General features: G+C 42.7%; 1 protein-coding gene across 3 annotated transcripts in view; it reads right to left on the bottom strand.

The window, feature by feature from the left end:
* Positions 1-1,210: 1,210 nt before the first annotated feature.
* The window catches only part of BCOR (BCL6 corepressor), a 173,474-nt gene continuing 157,129 nt past the window's right edge, over positions 1,211-17,555 (bottom strand). For all 3 annotated transcript variants that reach the window (XM_073566007.1, XM_073566009.1, XM_073566006.1), the window contains 6 exons: positions 17,071-17,301; positions 9,468-9,634; positions 8,797-8,942; positions 4,787-4,864; positions 3,813-3,963; positions 1,211-2,432 (listed from right to left, as the gene is read on the bottom strand). In XM_073566007.1, the coding sequence (XP_073422108.1) occupies positions 2,141-2,432; positions 3,813-3,963; positions 4,787-4,864; positions 8,797-8,942; positions 9,468-9,634; positions 17,071-17,301 (1,065 nt within the window). In that variant the 3' untranslated portion in view covers positions 1,211-2,140. The remainder of the gene's footprint in view (positions 2,433-3,812; positions 3,964-4,786; positions 4,865-8,796; positions 8,943-9,467; positions 9,635-17,070; positions 17,302-17,555) is intronic.

Raw genomic sequence — 17,555 nt, 5'->3', positions numbered from 1 at the left:
TTCATGGTAAAATAGCTGCTAGGAAACCATTGCTAAGGACAGGCCACAAGCAGAAGACTTGTTTGGGCTAAAGAACACAAGGAATGGACATTAGACCAGTGGAAATCTGTGCTTTGGTCTGATGAGTCCAAATTTGAGATCTTTGGTTCCAACGACCGTGTCTTTGTGCGACGCAGAAAAGGTGAACGGATGGACTCTACATGCCTGGTTCCCACCGTGAAGCATGGAGGAGGAGGTGTGATGGTTTGGGGGTGCTTTGCTGGTGACACTATTGGGGATTTATTCAAAATTGAAGGCATACTGAACCAGCATGGCTACCACAGCATCTTGCAGCGGCATGCTATTCCATCCGATTTGCGTTTAGTTGGACCATCATTTATTTTTCAACAGGACAATGACCTCAAACACACCTCCAGGCTGTGTAAGGGCTATTTGACCAAGAGAGAGTGATGGGGTGCTACGCCAGATGACCTGGCCTCCAGCCACCAGACCTGAACCCAATCGAGATGGTTTGGGGTGAGCTGGACCGCAGAGTGAAGGCAAAAGGGCCAACAAGTGCTAAGCATCTCTGGGAACTCCTTCAAGACTGTTGGAAGACCATTTCCGGTGGCTACCTCTTGAAGCTCATCAAGAGAATGTAAGAGTGTGCAAAGCAGTAATCAAAGCAAAAGGTGGCTAGAGCCTAGAATATAAGACATATTTTCAGTTATTTCACACTTTTTTGTTAATTATATAATTCCACATGCGTTAATTCATAGTCTTGATGCCTTCAGAGTGAATCTACAATTTTCATAGTCATGAAAATAAAGAAAAAACTCTTTGAATGAGGTGTGTCCAAACTTTTGGACTGTACTATATTATATATATAAATATAAATAAAGTATGGTGCCCACATAGCCCTTGTCTTGCCAATCTCAAATATAAAGCAATACGACTCTCCCCCAAAGGCCAGGGTCACACTTGCATGTGCAATGCGAGAAACTAGCGCAAGTCTCTCGCCTCAATACCCGGCACTGCCGGAGGTTCGGACTGGAGCGTTCAGCTGCATAGAAATACATGCAGCCACACACTCCGGTCCCGAATGCAGGCGGAATCGCCGGGTATTGATGTGAGAGACTCGAGCGAGTTTCTCGCATCACACTCGCAAGTGTTACCCCGGCAATAGGCTCCAACACTGTAAAAACAAAAAGAGAAACACAAGGGCACAAAATCCATTTACTGAACGGTTTTATTGCCTTTTTAAGAAAAAATCTTGTAAAATATAAATACAAAGGCAGGTGGTTTACTTACAAAGTTTAAACACGGATCTGAAAACATTGCACACACATCTCAGGAAATTTGAGTCTATATACAATTCATCTCGATCGCAACACTTTATTTTACAGCTTCAATATTATACAAGCGAAAAAAATAGCTCAAAGTCTTTGTCTTTAAATTAGAGCATAAAACGTCTGAATGTATGTATAGATTTATACATGTATACAGGCGTGTGCACACACTCCTATAGAAATGCACATATATTATGCATATATATATACACACACGCATTAAGCACACACTCAATTTAAGTGTGAAAACTAAAAATTTCCGAGATTTTTTTTATTTTTTTAAATTAGATTACAAAACTTCAAACACCTTTCTATGGATATTTATATATTTATATGTGCAGAATTTCATTTATATTACAAAATGTGGATCAAATCCAACGTCGTTTACCAAAAAAACTGGTAATTTTTGTAAACATAAAAATGTCGTGAAGTGCTGCTCCTTTTTGTCCAATACGACTTTTCTTTTTAAATACAAATTATAAAGTATTTCTCGTGCCTTCAGTGCTTTACGAAAAAACGTCTTAATTCAGAAAAATGTATCAGAAAATAAAGTGTTACAATTAAAAAAGAATGATTATCTTCTCCCAAAGCAAACGTGTACTGAATTTTTCCAGGACTTTATAAAATTTATTTAGGGTTTTCTGGGGAAAAAAAAACAAAAAACCAACCAACCCCATATATGGAGATATATATATATATTTATATATATATTTATAGATAATCTATATAATTTGTACACCGGTATTTATAGAATAGTGTTCTCTCTATATTACATATTCACAAAATAGAAATTATTTTACAGAATTGGCTTTTTAACAACTGGCATAGGACGTGTCTCCTTCGGGATCCAACCACTCAATGGAGGATCCCAGTAATGTTTGCAGTTCACTTGTAATCTCCACGAGCTCGAGCAGGTCTTTGCTGTCTGGACTGAAGCGTTCAAGATCTTCGGGAGAAGAAAAGAGCTGGCTGAGTGACACTTGCTTGTAGAATTCAGCTCCGGTAACGCTGACTATTTCCAGGTGAGGATACTCGCTGCTGAAGGACTGCGAGGACATCTTGAGCTGCTTGGTGACATCTGACAGAAGCAACCAATTCCTGGGCCTAGAATGAGAAATAAGCCACTGTTAGAGGCATTTTACTAGCTGCAATCTTTAGCTCTCATATGGGTCTTGATGACTTATACAGGCAACTTTCTCTCTGAGCTTTTACTGCAGCCGCTTTCTCGTGTGTGCTAATGAACATAATTGAGAGGTGAATTAATCAGAATCTATAAGAACAGGCTAACATATCCCAAATACCTCCCAAGGCAAAGAGACCCAGGGGTACGGACCTTACCACTCCCAGGGTAACATCTACCTCTAACATCTAGCTCCAGCTAACCAAGTCTACAGTGCCGGGATATAGAAAAAGGACAAATGGCCACAAATATGGTACGAAGCAAATGTGCTATACTTGGCTCCAAATAGATCAGACTGCACTTCATCATGGAAAAAAAAAACTGCCCAATTAAGAAATGTGGGCACGGATATCGCTACAGGCTCCTGTGAAGAATGCTTTTGAAGGCTAAACGAGTGAGCACGATAGGACTCAGCGGCAGTTTCTGCTCAGATGACCCTTCTTGGCTCTGCTGAATGTCTGCGAGGGATCAGAGGGGAGAAGGATGTCACGAGCTATTTTGAAACCTCTAGTCACAAGCTTCGGAGCCTGCTTCGGAAAAGAAATTTTGCCTGCTAGTTTGGTGTTAGTAGAACTTCTTAAAGGAAATCTGTCAGCAGGTTTTTGTTATGTAATCTGAGAGCAGCATTACGTAGTGGCTGAGATCCTGTTTACAGTGACGTGTCACTTACTAGGCTGTTTTAAGGAAATCAGTGTGTTATCAGCAGGAGATTATCACTAGAGGACTGATTGTATTGAACCTACTGGTCCAAATTCGCCCCCATCACTGATTAGCAAATATTTTATATGCAATCTGAGAGCACCATGATGTTGGGGCTGAGAGCTTGTTTACAGAGATGTGTCACTAACTAGGCTGTTTTAAGGAAATCAGTGTGCTAGCAGCAGGAGATTAGCGCTAGAAGACTGGTTGTCTTGTGCCTTCTGGTTCAATCTTGCCCCCCATCACTGATTAGCAGCTTTCTGTCAATACACAGTCTACAGAAAAAGATGCCAGTACTGTGGACGGGATTATATAGGGCTCAACATTCCAAGCTCTGCTATATCTGCAGCAGTGAAAACTCTGATTCTTTCACTAGAGCTTCACCCACTAAACTAAGTGATACATCGCCGGAATCAGGGTCTCCCTCCTTACATCATGCTGCTTTTAGATTACATAGAAAAAAGTTGCTGACAAAAGATCCTTTAAAAATATCATGCATGGAAGGAACCTACATAGCAGTTCCTAAAATAAACAGACCAACAAAAAAAATTAAATAAATATAAAGCAAAAATAGGAGGTTGTGAAACTTGTTAACACTAACTTACCCCTGAGAGAGAGACACCTGTACATTATAGCAAGGTAGAAGAGGGTTATCTGAGATTTCAAACTCAAAGGCGTCCATACAACCGTCATCATCATCCTCCTCGGGACCTGGAGGATTGGCCAAAATGTCAAATCCACTTTCATCCTTTGCATCTGCAGAAACACAAATATTAATTAGATTTGATTCCTCATTAATAATCTTCTTCTGAAAGGTTAAACCTTAAAGAGGACCTGTCACTTGCCACAAATATACAGCTTTTTTACCTGGTAGAAATGCTACTTGTTCTCTTGAATAGGTTTTTTTTTTTTTGCTTTGTTCCTTAGGTAGGTAAATCTAATCTTGTTAGCCAAGGAGGAGTGATCCTAAACTCTTCTCTGCGAACGTCGTCTTGAGGATCACGTTCTCTTAACTAACAAGACTAGATTTAACTACACGGATAGGGGCCATATCTCAAGAATGGAGAGGCACAGTAACAAATTCGAAAATGTCAGATTCAGGGAAACAGTGGCAGGTAACAAAAACAATTACATGTATAGCATGTGACGGGTCCTCCTACAATATGGATTGGTGTAAATCACTCCAAATCACGAATTATACATACGCAATAAAGATAGATATATCTAGATCATAGTGGCCAAAAGGTAAGAGACAGCCAGTAATCAATCTGACTAACAGAGATATTCATTCTGATATCACTACCCGTTCATAGTCTGCAGGCTTCCCACATGTGTTCATCTTCCCGTGATCTACAATTTGCCTCCTCAGCTTCCTGACTGATGTGACACTAGGATATAATTGTATATTACACAAGTGCCAACACCTGTCAAGCCACCGATTCCTGGCCACGAGACAGCTAGATCTCGCCATTAGTCACTTTCATTAGATGACAACTCATTCCCAGCAATGTGTCTTACGATCAGCTTGTAAGGATCTTTTCTGCTCTTCTAATTAACAAGGTATAATAATGACTCTCACCACAGACGGAACTGCCGTAGAAATCCCAAGAGATTCCAGGGTCATCTCCACTCCGACCTTGTAAATCTGTTAAGTATTCTAGAGGACGGGGAGGGAAATGGACGGCGTTAAGATACACGCAATACTAGGCTGCATATCACAAATTATGACAAAATACTGTTCACATGAAATATTGGCACGGCCTTCACCTTTAGTACGGACACATTTACTACTTGAGACCAGCAGGTGATCAAGGATTATCATTACTGTTCATACAATAGGACGGATGCTCTGCATAGTCATTTTACCGGCTGTTCATCTAATGTGTATGGAGGGTGTCCCGTGTATGGTTTTCCAGGATTTTAATATTGATGACCTACTGGTAGGACAAGTCGTCAATTATCACGTTACTGGAGGTCGAAATCCACTGGGGTGCACTGGAAATAACACAGCTCAGTACATTGTGTAGTGGCTGTGAAAGGTACTTAAAGGGAATCTGTCACACCCTGAACGTATATCACCTATTCATATGGGCATACAGATGATAGAAATGTTAGTCCTAGCTGTATGCCTCATATTAGTGGTCTTGTTGTTGAGAAATATTGTAATATTTCCTTATGCTAATGATTTTTTTCAGGCTCCTGCCTCCTTTCTTCATTAAAATACTACCCGCCTCCCAAGCATGTCAGTTGTGGTGCCGGAATCCCGCGCCTGCGCCCTGCACTCCCTCCACAGTACGTACCTTTTTCTCCTTTCTATGGGCACTGCATTCAGGGATCTTCTGCGCATGCAAGTCACTGTGATCTCTGGCATGCGCGACGATAAGATACTCTCCCCACTTCCTCCCTGCAAAGTCACTGCTAGGAACCATGTGTACATAGACATGACTATGCAGGGAGGAATTGGGGAGAGCACCCTATCGTTGTGCACGCCCGAGGTCACTGGAACAGAAGTCACGTGCGCAGAAGATCCCTGAATGCAGTGCCCATAAAAGGGAGGAAAAGGTACGCATTGTGGAGGGAGTGCAGGGCGCAGGTGCGGGATTCTGGCTCCACAACTGACGTGCATGGGAGGGGGGTAGTATTAGGCTGAGTTCACACGTGGCGTTTTTTTCTCGTTTCCGCGGCAGTTTTAACCGCGCGATTTTGCCGCGAAAACGCGAAAAATAAGCATCCCATGCATTCCTATGGGATTCCGCAATGCTGTGCTAATGCTGCGGTTTTTACCGCGGCGGAATCGCTTCGCGGTAAAAAAAGCAGCATGCTCATTATTTTGCGGAATCGCGGCGATCCCGCACCCATAGGAATGCATTGTTCCGCTTCCTTCCCGCATGTGGCTATGCACAACATGCGGAAAGTAAGCAGAACATTTGCGGATGGTACCCACGGTCCGGAGGAGAGGAGACTGTCCTCCCGGCTTTGGGTACCATATCCCTGTAAAAAATAGAATAAAAAATAAAAAATATTATTATTCTCACCCTCCAGCGTCCCCCGCAGCCTTCCCGCCTCTCTCCACGCTCCCGTTCCCAGTAATCCTTTGCGAAAATGCCCGCGATGGCGTCCGATCTCGCGGGATCACGAAGTCTCGCGGTCATTCGCGCGACGTCATCGCGAATTACCGCGAGACGTCGCGATCCCGCGAGAACTGACGTCATCGCGGGCATTTTCGCAAAGGATTACTGGGAACGCCTGCGCGGGACGTCGGAAGGTAAGAATAACACCATTTTTTTTTTTTACATTCTATCTTTTACTACTGAAGCCGCATAGGCGGCCTCAGTAGTAAAAAAGTTGGTCACACTTGTCAAACACTATGTTTGACGAGTGTGACCAACCTGTCAATCAGTTCTCCAAGCGATGCTACAGATCGCTTGGAGAACGCTAGCATTTTGCAAGCTAAATACGCTTGCAAAATGCTAGTTTTTCCGCGGGAAAATCGCGGGAATTTAAAATGCGATTTTCCCGCGGACTGGAATTCCGGAATTCTCGCGGTAATTTCCGCGAGAGTTCCGGTACGTGTGCACTTAGCCTTATAATGAAAATGATGATGGGAGGCAGGGATTCCTTCCAGGCACTGCACACCCTGGAGCCTGGAAGAATTCATCAGCATAAGGGAAAAATACAAGATTTTTCAACAAGACTGATAATATGGATATAGAGGTAGGACTAGTGTAACATTTCTGTCACCTGTATGCCCATATTAATAGGTCATATACGTTCTGAGAGAGACAGATTTACTTTAAAGCTTTAAGTTGATGTTTAGTTGCAAAGTGCTGTGGAATATGTTGGCACTATATAAATGAAATTATTACTGAAAGTATGAAGCTGGCTCAGGGGCTGAACCTGCTTCATACCTGGCAGACACCAGCTGTGTTACCTAACCGGCATCTGTAACTGAAGTGACAGGAGTTAGCTCCGATCACTGCAGCTAGCCATTTAAATACCACTGCCAATCTCTGACAGCAGCATTTAAATGACATCATTGCCACGATCTGAGCTTTATAAGAGAAATACTACTAAATCAACTGCAAAGTCAAGCTCCTTACTAAAAAATTAAAAAGTTTTAAAAAACATAAATTAATAAAAGATATATAAAAGTTTAAACCCTCCTATCCCACCTTCAAAAATAATGAAATTTAAAAAATTAACAAAAAACTTAACATTTTGTGTTGTTGCATCCAAAAAGTTCCAGTCTATGAAAATGTATTTAAACCGTACATTAAATGACGAAAATACAAGAAAAATCAGAATGATAGAAATGCCATTTTTCAGTCACTACCGTACCCCACAAAATGCAATGAAAAACAATCACGATGTTGCAAATACCCCCAAAATGGTATCACTGAAAACAACAACTTAGAACGCAAAGAACAAGCCCTTAAACACTTCCATCGACGGAAAAATAAAATAGTTCCTGATCTTAGAAAATGGCAACACACAAAAATAAAACGTGTGTGTGTGTGTGTGTGTGTGTGTACAAGTTTGGTATTACTGAAATGATACAGACCTGGAGAATCATGTTGCCAGATCATTATCACATAATGAAAGCCGTAAACACAAAACCCAAGAACCTTTTTTCCAGTTTTCTAGTACATTGTATGGTAAAATTAATGCAGTCATTCCAAACTACAACTCGTCCGGCAAAGAACAAGTCCTCGGCTATAAAGTTATGGCACTTGAAAGAAGCGTGGGGGTGGGGGGATGAAAGTGCCAAAAAACTAAAATTCCCAAATCCTTAATGAGTTTTTCTTATGTAACCCTAATTGCCATTAGAGGTAATCTGGAACATGGTTTTCTTACCATTCAGTTAATGATTCTTCAAGATACAGAAAAAATAGGACCAAGTTGTCATACATACACCGTAATAACATTAATGGTAAAATAGCAACTAGCCAATGTTTCCCCTAGATATGTGCATTTCTAATAATCTGAAAATTAATCCGGTTATATCTGTTTTGACTTTCATTGTCACATAACGGTCTTAAAAAGCAGCATCGGAAACAATTCAGTGTAAACAGGGGCAATTCTGACAGCGCGGGCAGCACAGACATCATATGGCGGCACGTGAGCTATTAAACCTGCGGGTTAAACCAGGTTTCAATCCAGTCACTGGGATTTCTCATTACGTGACAGCTAAGATCATACTCTCGCTGCCTAATTTGGCTGTCTTTGGTACGGTTGGAGGAGGGGGAAGGAAACAGCCATCACATCTGCGCAGCGAAGCTGCCAAGATCTGTACCCTGCAGTCTCGGAACGGTAAAATGCCCTTGATAAGAAATCCGCGCTCGTACGTTCGCTCAGAAATGATGATCGCTAATATTTAGCAGGTAATAAAATCGGAAGTGTCTAAGTTTTCAATCTGCAATTATGGGCTGCGCTATATCGGATACATACAAAGCAACAGAAGAAATGTAGTCCAGCGGATGAAACAATGCCACGGCCGTATTCTCATACGCATATAGTAACAGCAGCCACTTGCGCATTTCAGGCACTTACTCATGACCACACATGAAGTAGAAAAAAATCTATTCTCACCAGTCAGGAAGGTTTCCATCAGCTCGCTGTGCGTCATTTTGGCAATTGTTCTCCCGGAGTACGTCGCCAATGTGGGATCCGCGCCATAGGATAGCAACAGACGCACAATTTCTAAGTGATCATTCTCCACGGCATCATGGATGGGCCTGAGAAAAGACAAACCATCGGCTTTCACGTCAGACTCTGTGGCTGGTTTCACATTCGATATGATACATTAGGGCAGAGTCACACTGCCGTATTTCTCGTCCGATAAGCGCATCGCCCTGCACGGACTGGCCGGCACCTCTCCTGACTGGAGCATGACAGCAGGATGGATTAATATGCAGCTGTCAAACTCAGGTCAGGAGAGCCGACAGCCAGTGGGAGTTTTACGATGCGATTCTCGCACGAGAAATACGGCAGTGTGTCTCTGCCCTTAGAGGAGTTGTATGAGGTTAGAAAAATTTAGCTAGAAATAGCGCCACTCCTGCCCAGAGGCTGCGTGTAGTACTGCAGCAGAGAGGCATTCAAGAGAAAGCGAGCTGTAATATCCCACACTGACTGTGCCTGCGGATTGCGGACTTAGATTTCGGCCACATTTAGTTTCCTCACTTTCTAGTAATTGACACATTACAGAGCAGTGAAATCTAAGAATATTTCCTCCCTCTGCGATCTCGCCAGCGGCTACCCACCTTGTACCATCCTGTGCGCTGCAATTGACGTCTGCTCCGTGCTCTAGGAGATGCCGAACAATAGTCAGCCAGCCTCTCGCACAAGCCTCATGTAGCGCACAATAGCCGGCATTGTCTCGGTGGTTAACATCACAAGATTTGCTTTCCAGGCAATAAAGAACCACTTCCTGCAGGAAAAGAAATCGGAGATGGTCACCGTGATTACATCGCTTTCAAAGTGCCGTCTGCATTTTAAGAAAATACGAGCCACAATTCAGCCCCAAGACAATAGGTAAAATCAGCCAAGAGCGGGAGTCGAGCAGCGTAAATGGCTTTCTGACATGACACCATTTGCTCACTACCTGCATTCATTTAACATTCGGCCGACATTGTCTTTAGTTCACACAATGCTAATATAGTCAGAATTAATGCAAGGCTATAAGCACTAGGTAGGGCCGGAATTACTGCAAATTATAGCAATTTGTATCGATATGAAAGGTTACGGCGCCATGTCAAGTTTAATCAATGCAATAATCCTTAATGTCCTCACATAATTGAAAGGCGAGGTAAAACGCAAAAACTAAAAGTTAAGGGATTTTCTAGGTATCAAGCGCTGAGTCAGTATATTAAAGGGGTTCTGTATCTTTAGCAAACAGTTAAGTAAACCCTAAGGCCACGTTCACACATTCAGTATTTGGTCAGTTTTTTACCTCAGTATTTGTAAGTCAGAACCAGGAGTGGAACAGTCAGAGGAAAAGTATAATAGAAACACGTCACCACTTCTGTATTTATCACCCACTCCTGGTTCTGACTGCGGCTATGTGCCCACGTAGCGTTTAAATCCGGACACTGAAAACCGGACTCCTTGCCAGAAATCGCGCGTTTTTTTCCACGCGATTTTACCGCAATTATGTTCGCGATTTTCGCGTGCGATATTCAAGCTCTTTCCAAGCGATTTGAAGCATCGCTTGGAAAGTGATTGACAGGTTGGTCACACTCGTCAAACATAGTGTTTGACAAGTGTGACCAGGTTTTTACTATTGAGGCTGCCTTTGCGGCATCAATAGTAAAAGAAAGAATGTAAAAAATAATAAAAAAAAATAAAACATCGGGGTATATTTACCTTCCGACGTCCCGCGCTGCCATCCCGGGCCTCAGCGTTCCCAGTAATGCCTTGCGAGACCTGTGATGACGTTGGTCTCGCGTTGCTATAGCGATCTCACGAGACCGCTAGAGTCACGCGAGACTACGTCATTACAGGACCTTGCCGCAAGGTATACTGGGAACACTGAGGCCCGGGATGGCAGCGCGGGACGTCGGAAGGTAAATATACCCCGATCATTTATTTTTTATTCTTTTTTTTTTTTACAGGGGTATGGTACCCAGGGCCTGGAGGACAGTCTCCTCTCCTCCACACCGTGGGTACCAACCACACATGAGACGCTTAACTTCCCGCATGGTGGGCATAGCCACATGCGGGAAGTAAGCGATTCTCATGCATTCCTATGGGTGCGGAATCGCGGCAATTCTTTGCGATTCCGCACAAAAGAATGAGCATGCTGCGATTTTTTCCGCGATGCGATTCAGCCACGGAAAAAAGCGCAGCATTAGCACAGCATGTGCGGAATGCCATAGGAATGCATGGGGTGCGTCATGTACAAGATTTTTAAACGTTTTCGCGCCGAAAATCGCTGCAAAAACGCTTAAAAATCGCATCGTGGGCACACAGCCTTACAAATGCTGAGGTAAAAAACTGACCATGTGTGAACGTGGCCTAAAACTGATGCTACTCTGTAATTTCTGAGTAGCAAATTCACTCCTCGAGCTGGGATTTCAGAACAAAATAAAAGCAAGCCCTAAAATAAGTGTGATTGGTAAGTTAATTATGGCAGCAGCTCTTGTACGATTTCTGTCTATGGGGCTGTTCACATGTCCGTGTAATTTTGCAGCTTGAGTGGTCCGCACACAATCACAGAAACGTTAGATATGGATCAGAGTCTCAAATCAAACTCGACAATTCCAGTCCAATGCCATCTATTTTTCACAGACTGTTTGATTAGGAGAAGCTCGAGAAACATTCATTAATTTATTTTTCTAGCAAAAACTGATCAAATTCTGACCAAACTCTCATAAAGAACAATAAAGAAAATCGTACCATATCTTTTTTAGCATCTGAGAAAAATCATTGTCTGAATGAGCCCTTATTATAGGTCTTCCAATTTAGAGCTATTTAACGAATACATACCAGATTGCTTATAAAAATCCCTAAAATACCCTGATAATTAGATGTTCTTGTTTCTGGAAAACCCATATGTATCATCCTGGAGATGAAGAGGGGCAGGCAGGGACATTTTTAATTTTCGCTGCTTGGAAGCAAGCGTCATTATTCTGCTCTGATTGCTGAAAGCAAGTATTTAGGGTCTATTAGGAAATAGCTATTTATGTGATTCCCTACCCACTGAGCGCTAACTGCACAAGTGAGCAAGAGACTAGATGCAGCAAAATATAAGAGACCACTGCACAGTTTTATAAAAATCACCATCTCTACATGTCTAACAGTCATTGCATTCCAGTGTCAGTTGAATTCCAACCAGAGTACACCTCATTCTACTTAATGTGCTTCTGATTAGGTGATCACCTCAACCAAATCTTATTTAACGAAGGAAAGTATAAAAAACCTTGCTGTGGTGTTCACAATCCTCTTGGAGTAGGACAAGCTGGATGGCAAAACAAGTGCAAGTAACATCCCAAAAGTAATATGAATGAAAAAATAACTTTAAACCATGCCAAAGGAGTTGAAAAGAAAAGTCTTGAGTGAGGAAAAGAAGGGCTCAATTCTGGCTTTACTAGCAGAGGGATACAGTGAGTGTCATATTGCCTCCATCCATAAAATGTCTAAGACGGCAGTCCATTACAACTAGGTCAAGCAGCAGAAATTTGGGGACAACAAAGCTACAGACTGGCAGAGGGCGAAAACAACTCTCCACTGATCAGGATGACCGTCATCTTATTTGAATGTCACTCAGCAACCGCAGGATGACATCACGCGATCTAGAAAAGGAATGGCAAATGGCAGCTGGGGTGAAGTGCATGGCAAGAACAATTCGTAACAGGCTCCTAGAGGCAGGGCTCAAGTCATGTAAAGCTAGAAAAAAGCCTTTCATCAATGAGAAGCAAAGGAGAGCCAGGTTGAATTTGCCAAAGACCATAAGGATTGGACCATGGAGGACTGGAGTTAGGTAATCTTCTCTGATGAGTCTAATTTTCAGCTTTGCCCAACACCTGGTCGTATAATGGTTAGACGGAGACCTGGAGAGGCGTACAAGCCACAGTGTCTTACACCCACTGTGAAATTTGGTGGAGGATCAGTGATGATCTGGGGATGCTTCAGCAAGACTGGAATTGGGCAGGTTAATCTTTGCGAAGGACATATGAATCAAGCCGCATACAAGGTTATCCTGGAAAAACAGTTGATTCCTTTTGCTCAGGCAATGTTCCCCAACTCTTAGAACTGGTTTTCCAGCAGGACAATGCGCCATGCCACACAGCTAGGTCAATGTGTGGATGAAGGACCACCACATCAAATCCCTGTCATGGCCAGCCCAATCTCCAGACCTGAACCCCACTGAAATCCGCTGGAATGTAGTCAAGAGGAAGATGGATAGTCACAAGCCATCAAACATAGAATAACTGCTTAAATTTTTGTACCAGGAGTGGCATAAGGTCACCCAAAAGCAGTGTGAAAGACTGGTGGAAAGCAGCCAAGACGTATGAAAGCTGTGATTAAAAATCATGGTTATTCCACAAAACATTGATTTCTGAACTCTTCCTGAGTTAAAACACTAGTACTGTTGTTTCTAAATGATTATGAACTTGTTTTCTTAGCATTATTTGAGGTCTACAAGCACTGATTTTTGGTTATTTTGACCATTTCTCATTTTCTGAAAATAAATAAAAAATTTAGTGCTTGGAAATTCGAAGACATGATGTCAGTAGTTTATAGAATAAAAGAGCAATTTACATTGTACTAAAAAATATACCTATAAAGAGAAAAATCAGAGAAACTGAAAATTTTGCAGTGGTCTCTTAATTTTTGCCAGAGCTGCATATCCACACACATATATAAATATGCATTTTTTACCTGTAACATTTAGTATTAGCGTGCATTTCTAGGTTCACAGGTCTTCGCTACTCTACTAAAATATTCCACTAACATGTCCCTTGAGGAAGTGCAGTCACCTATGTAAACTGCTATTCCAGCACCACTATACATATGCAGTGACAAATTATACACCATGACACCCGTTACAGGATAAGATACGGCGATCCCACATGCAATTGTACTTAGACGCTGACTGTTTTCTACCTATTAAAATAAGAAAAATCCTTTGCAGCAGCCGAGAACACAAGAAAGCGATGGAAAAGATCCACAGCGGCAGCTGCATGATTTGCATGCAAGGCAAACCAGCATCCAAGCTGCACGTAAAGCATATTGCCATTTCTCAGAAGACGTAGGATCCAGGAAACCTGCTCTGCCGATCTATAAAGGTTAAGGAGGCTGCTCAGAGACGCCGCGCATGTTGATTCACTGCCTGGCGTTGGAGCTTGTTATTAGTCAGCCGGCAGAGGGAGGGGTGAAGAGGAGATCAGGAGCGTTTTATTCATTCTGATTCAAGCCGAGCAGGGAGAACGCACTAATCTGTGCTCTGGGCGCGCCTGACCCGGGGAGACAGTCGCTAGGATACAGCATGAAGCCTTTTCGCTTACTCTGGGCCGGACATATTAAGGCTAAAGTGAGAGGCAGCCGCCTAATGAGATGCTCATCCAAGTGAGGGACAGATATCCCCGTGTCACATGTCGGGATCAGGTACGGCCAAGTGCGTGCTACCAGCTCACAGATCGGATTTCTGACACGCGGGAGGCCAAGCAAGCATGCTCCAGTAACTCAACAACCTGACTGGCATCGGCTGCTATATAACGTTACCACCTGTCCAAACCGGTACAAGGGAGAGGACACCGTTACAGCAAACTAGAGCCGATATTTTCAGCCCCATTATTAAAGATTAACCATCAGTTTAATAATTATTCTATAAATCAATAGTACACATAAAACCAGACATCTTTGTTCGACTTCTTTCTTCTCCTGGACTGATCTTTCACTCTGAATTCAGGGGGAAAATCTGTACTCAGTGACGGGAGCTTCCCATTATCGAGACAGGAAATGACAGCTGGTGCTTTTAAAATTCCATGAAGAGGAGCTAAAGACAAACATTCTACTGCAAGTCTTGGAACGGCAGTTACAGTTCTCCATAGAACTTTATCAGCACCAACTGCCATTTATCTCAGTAATAAGAAAATCTGTATTCACTGCACAAAGATTTTACCCGTGAACTGAAAATTTTGAGAATGAAAGATCAGTCCAGGAAGGAAAAATATCAGAGTTCTCTAAAAAGATATATGACAGAGTTTCTCATTTTCAAGTGTACTATTGATTTATGAAAGAAAAAAATGAAATTAAAGGACGGTTACAATTTAGATATAGTTAAAAGGGGTTGTTCAGGACTTTAAAATTGATTGCTTATCCTTAGGTTAGGTCATCAACGTCTGATCGGAGAGGGTGTGACACCCGGCACCCCAGAATGGGTCAGTTAAGGAGCTGCCCAGAACAGATCAGTCGACAGAAAAGTGGCTGCAGCCGGGTACTGCGCATACACCCCCTGTTGATTTAAATAGGGGGTAGCAGTCACTATACAGCAGATGGAACTGTGCAGCTCTGTAACTGGGGAGTTCCGGCTGAGACCGAGAACACCTGATCGGCAGGGTGCCGGGGGTCGCACCCCTATCAATCACACATTGATGACATATCCTAAGGATAGGCCATCAGTGTTAAAGACAGGCAAAAAATCTACTGGCAACAATGACTGCTGCTATCACTTATTTCATATTCTACAAAAGGGTAGATTTATCAAAACTGCCTAAAAGAAAACTTGTTGCTGCAGCAGCCAATCACAGCACAGTTTTTATCTTACCAGAGCTGTTCAAAAAACAAAAGCTGAGTTCTGATTGGTTGCTATGGGTAACATACAGTTTTTATAAATGAGGCTCACAGAGTTCCGGGAATCCAGGCTGAAGTGACAAGGTGTGAACGTTCACGGTGGAAATATCTGACGCTGGCATGAAGCGGTATCAGTCTGCTGTAAGTCGGAAATGGTGAGGATGTGAACCTAGTTTTACTTTCCTCTAACCTGAACACACAAGAAGGTGAAGAAAGCAGAATGGTGACAGTGTCGGCGCGGTCTGGAAAGCCCCCCTTTCTTGGTAATGAAGGCTGTGTAGACAAACTGACACGTTTCTCTGAAAACAAAAACCACTACAGGGTTTCACAATAAGGTTTCAGGATGAGAAAGTGCAGAATCTGTTCTACCAGCGACATCCTACAGATCATGGTGGCCGGAGGGAGAAGTCTTCATATTCCCCTCACATGAAAAACTATTTTTTCTGTTCTGTCCCAAATGGCCAGCAAAATGGCGCAGAAAAAAGATCACAGACCGTGTCTCCAGATCAGCGCAGTAAGACCGCCATTGCCTCTGAGAAGAAGATCTGCCCCCAGACTGTTCCTCAAGGGAACGAGAGGAATATAGGTAGATAGAATAGGTTTTATCTGCTACTTTCTCAGGACTAGTATGTCATAATTACAGTTTTGAGGTTTATTTTTGTAGCCCCTCTATTTTCAAGTATAGTGTCCCAGCTTAACCTAAATGGGAACACACATCTTTTATATGTATGGTATAATCACAGAATATGCCAGAAATGCATGACAAACGCAAGTCCTAACTTCTAAGACCCTCTTTTACCTCTAAGTCTAGGGTCACAGAACTGTTTTTCGCATCCGGAAAAAAAAACGGTCAGATTATGCTAATCATGCTCTGAGCCTGAATTTGATCGCAGCGTGATCTGATTTTTTGGATGGGAAGGAAAAAAAAAAATCTCCATCTTTTCCATTATGTCAGTCTGAGAAAATTGGACCGCACTCGGATGTCATCCGAGGACCCATAGACACGAATGGCTGAATGTGATCCGATAATCACTTGGTCCAAAGAAACAAAATCGGACATGTGCACGGCCCCATAGAATAACATGGGTATGAGTGCCATTAATCAAAATGACAGATTGCACCCATTCGATTTTCATGGTCATCTGTATGAGCCCTACTATAGAGAGGTGTCCTTGCCTGACCCACTCTCTCCTTTAAATTTTATAGGAATTCATAAAGCAGCTCAGCAAGTACGGGGGTCCATAAATAGGACCCTTCTCATTCAGAGATTTATGGTATATTTAAAGATATGAAAGGAGGTGAGAAAGTCATACCAAGCCGTTTGTATACTGTTGGCAGGAGATGCCCATATAGTAAGCTCACTCCATGGTCCCCAACATGTAACAGCAAAGAATAACTAGTTACATACTTTTGGAAGTTAAAAAAAAACCCATATCTTAGATATTGGCACGGTAAAACCAGTAGGCAGAAATTTCAGGATGATGCACAGCATATGGTGCATGAGTGGGCCGGGTGTCATAAAAGCAGACAAGATGTCTAAAATCTGTCACTAGTACAACAAGCACTTACTTCATATCCCAACCGTGCTGCTCTTTGCAGGAGAGTCTCGCCAGCGTTCTTGTTCACAATGAGACGGCGGGCTTCGGGTGGCATTGGGCGGCTGGGTGTAATGTCTTGAATATGGCTGAGCAGCGGTGACATCTGCGATGGGGTGTGCAATAGAGACATCTGATCTGGCACCTTCATTGGGGAGCTGTCTGGTGAAAACTCAATCTGTTTCCTAAACCCCTTTAGGCTGACCTATAAAAGCCGAAATAAAGTTTATGGACGTTAGGAGGTGAACCTGAAACCCTTGCATCACATCCATCATGGCGGCACAGGCTGGAATTATCTTCCCATAGCAATTATAGAGGCGCAGAGGCCGTGACATTTATGGCCGAGAAGGCAGAGGCCGCACTTAAAAACAGGGAGATGGGCTCTGTATATCGCATGGAGTAAATAATGTCTTCATTGCAATAATTACATCAGTTGATCAGATTATCTACAGAAACTTT

The sequence above is a fragment of the Dendrobates tinctorius genome, unplaced genomic scaffold, assembly GCF_039654945.1.
Source record: "Dendrobates tinctorius isolate UK_male_01 unplaced genomic scaffold, ASM3965494v1 ptg000016l, whole genome shotgun sequence".
In the NCBI taxonomy this organism is placed as follows: domain Eukaryota; kingdom Metazoa; phylum Chordata; class Amphibia; order Anura; family Dendrobatidae; genus Dendrobates; species Dendrobates tinctorius.
The sequence above is the reverse complement of the archived record's forward strand: the minus strand, read 5'-3'. Positions and strand labels throughout refer to the sequence as shown.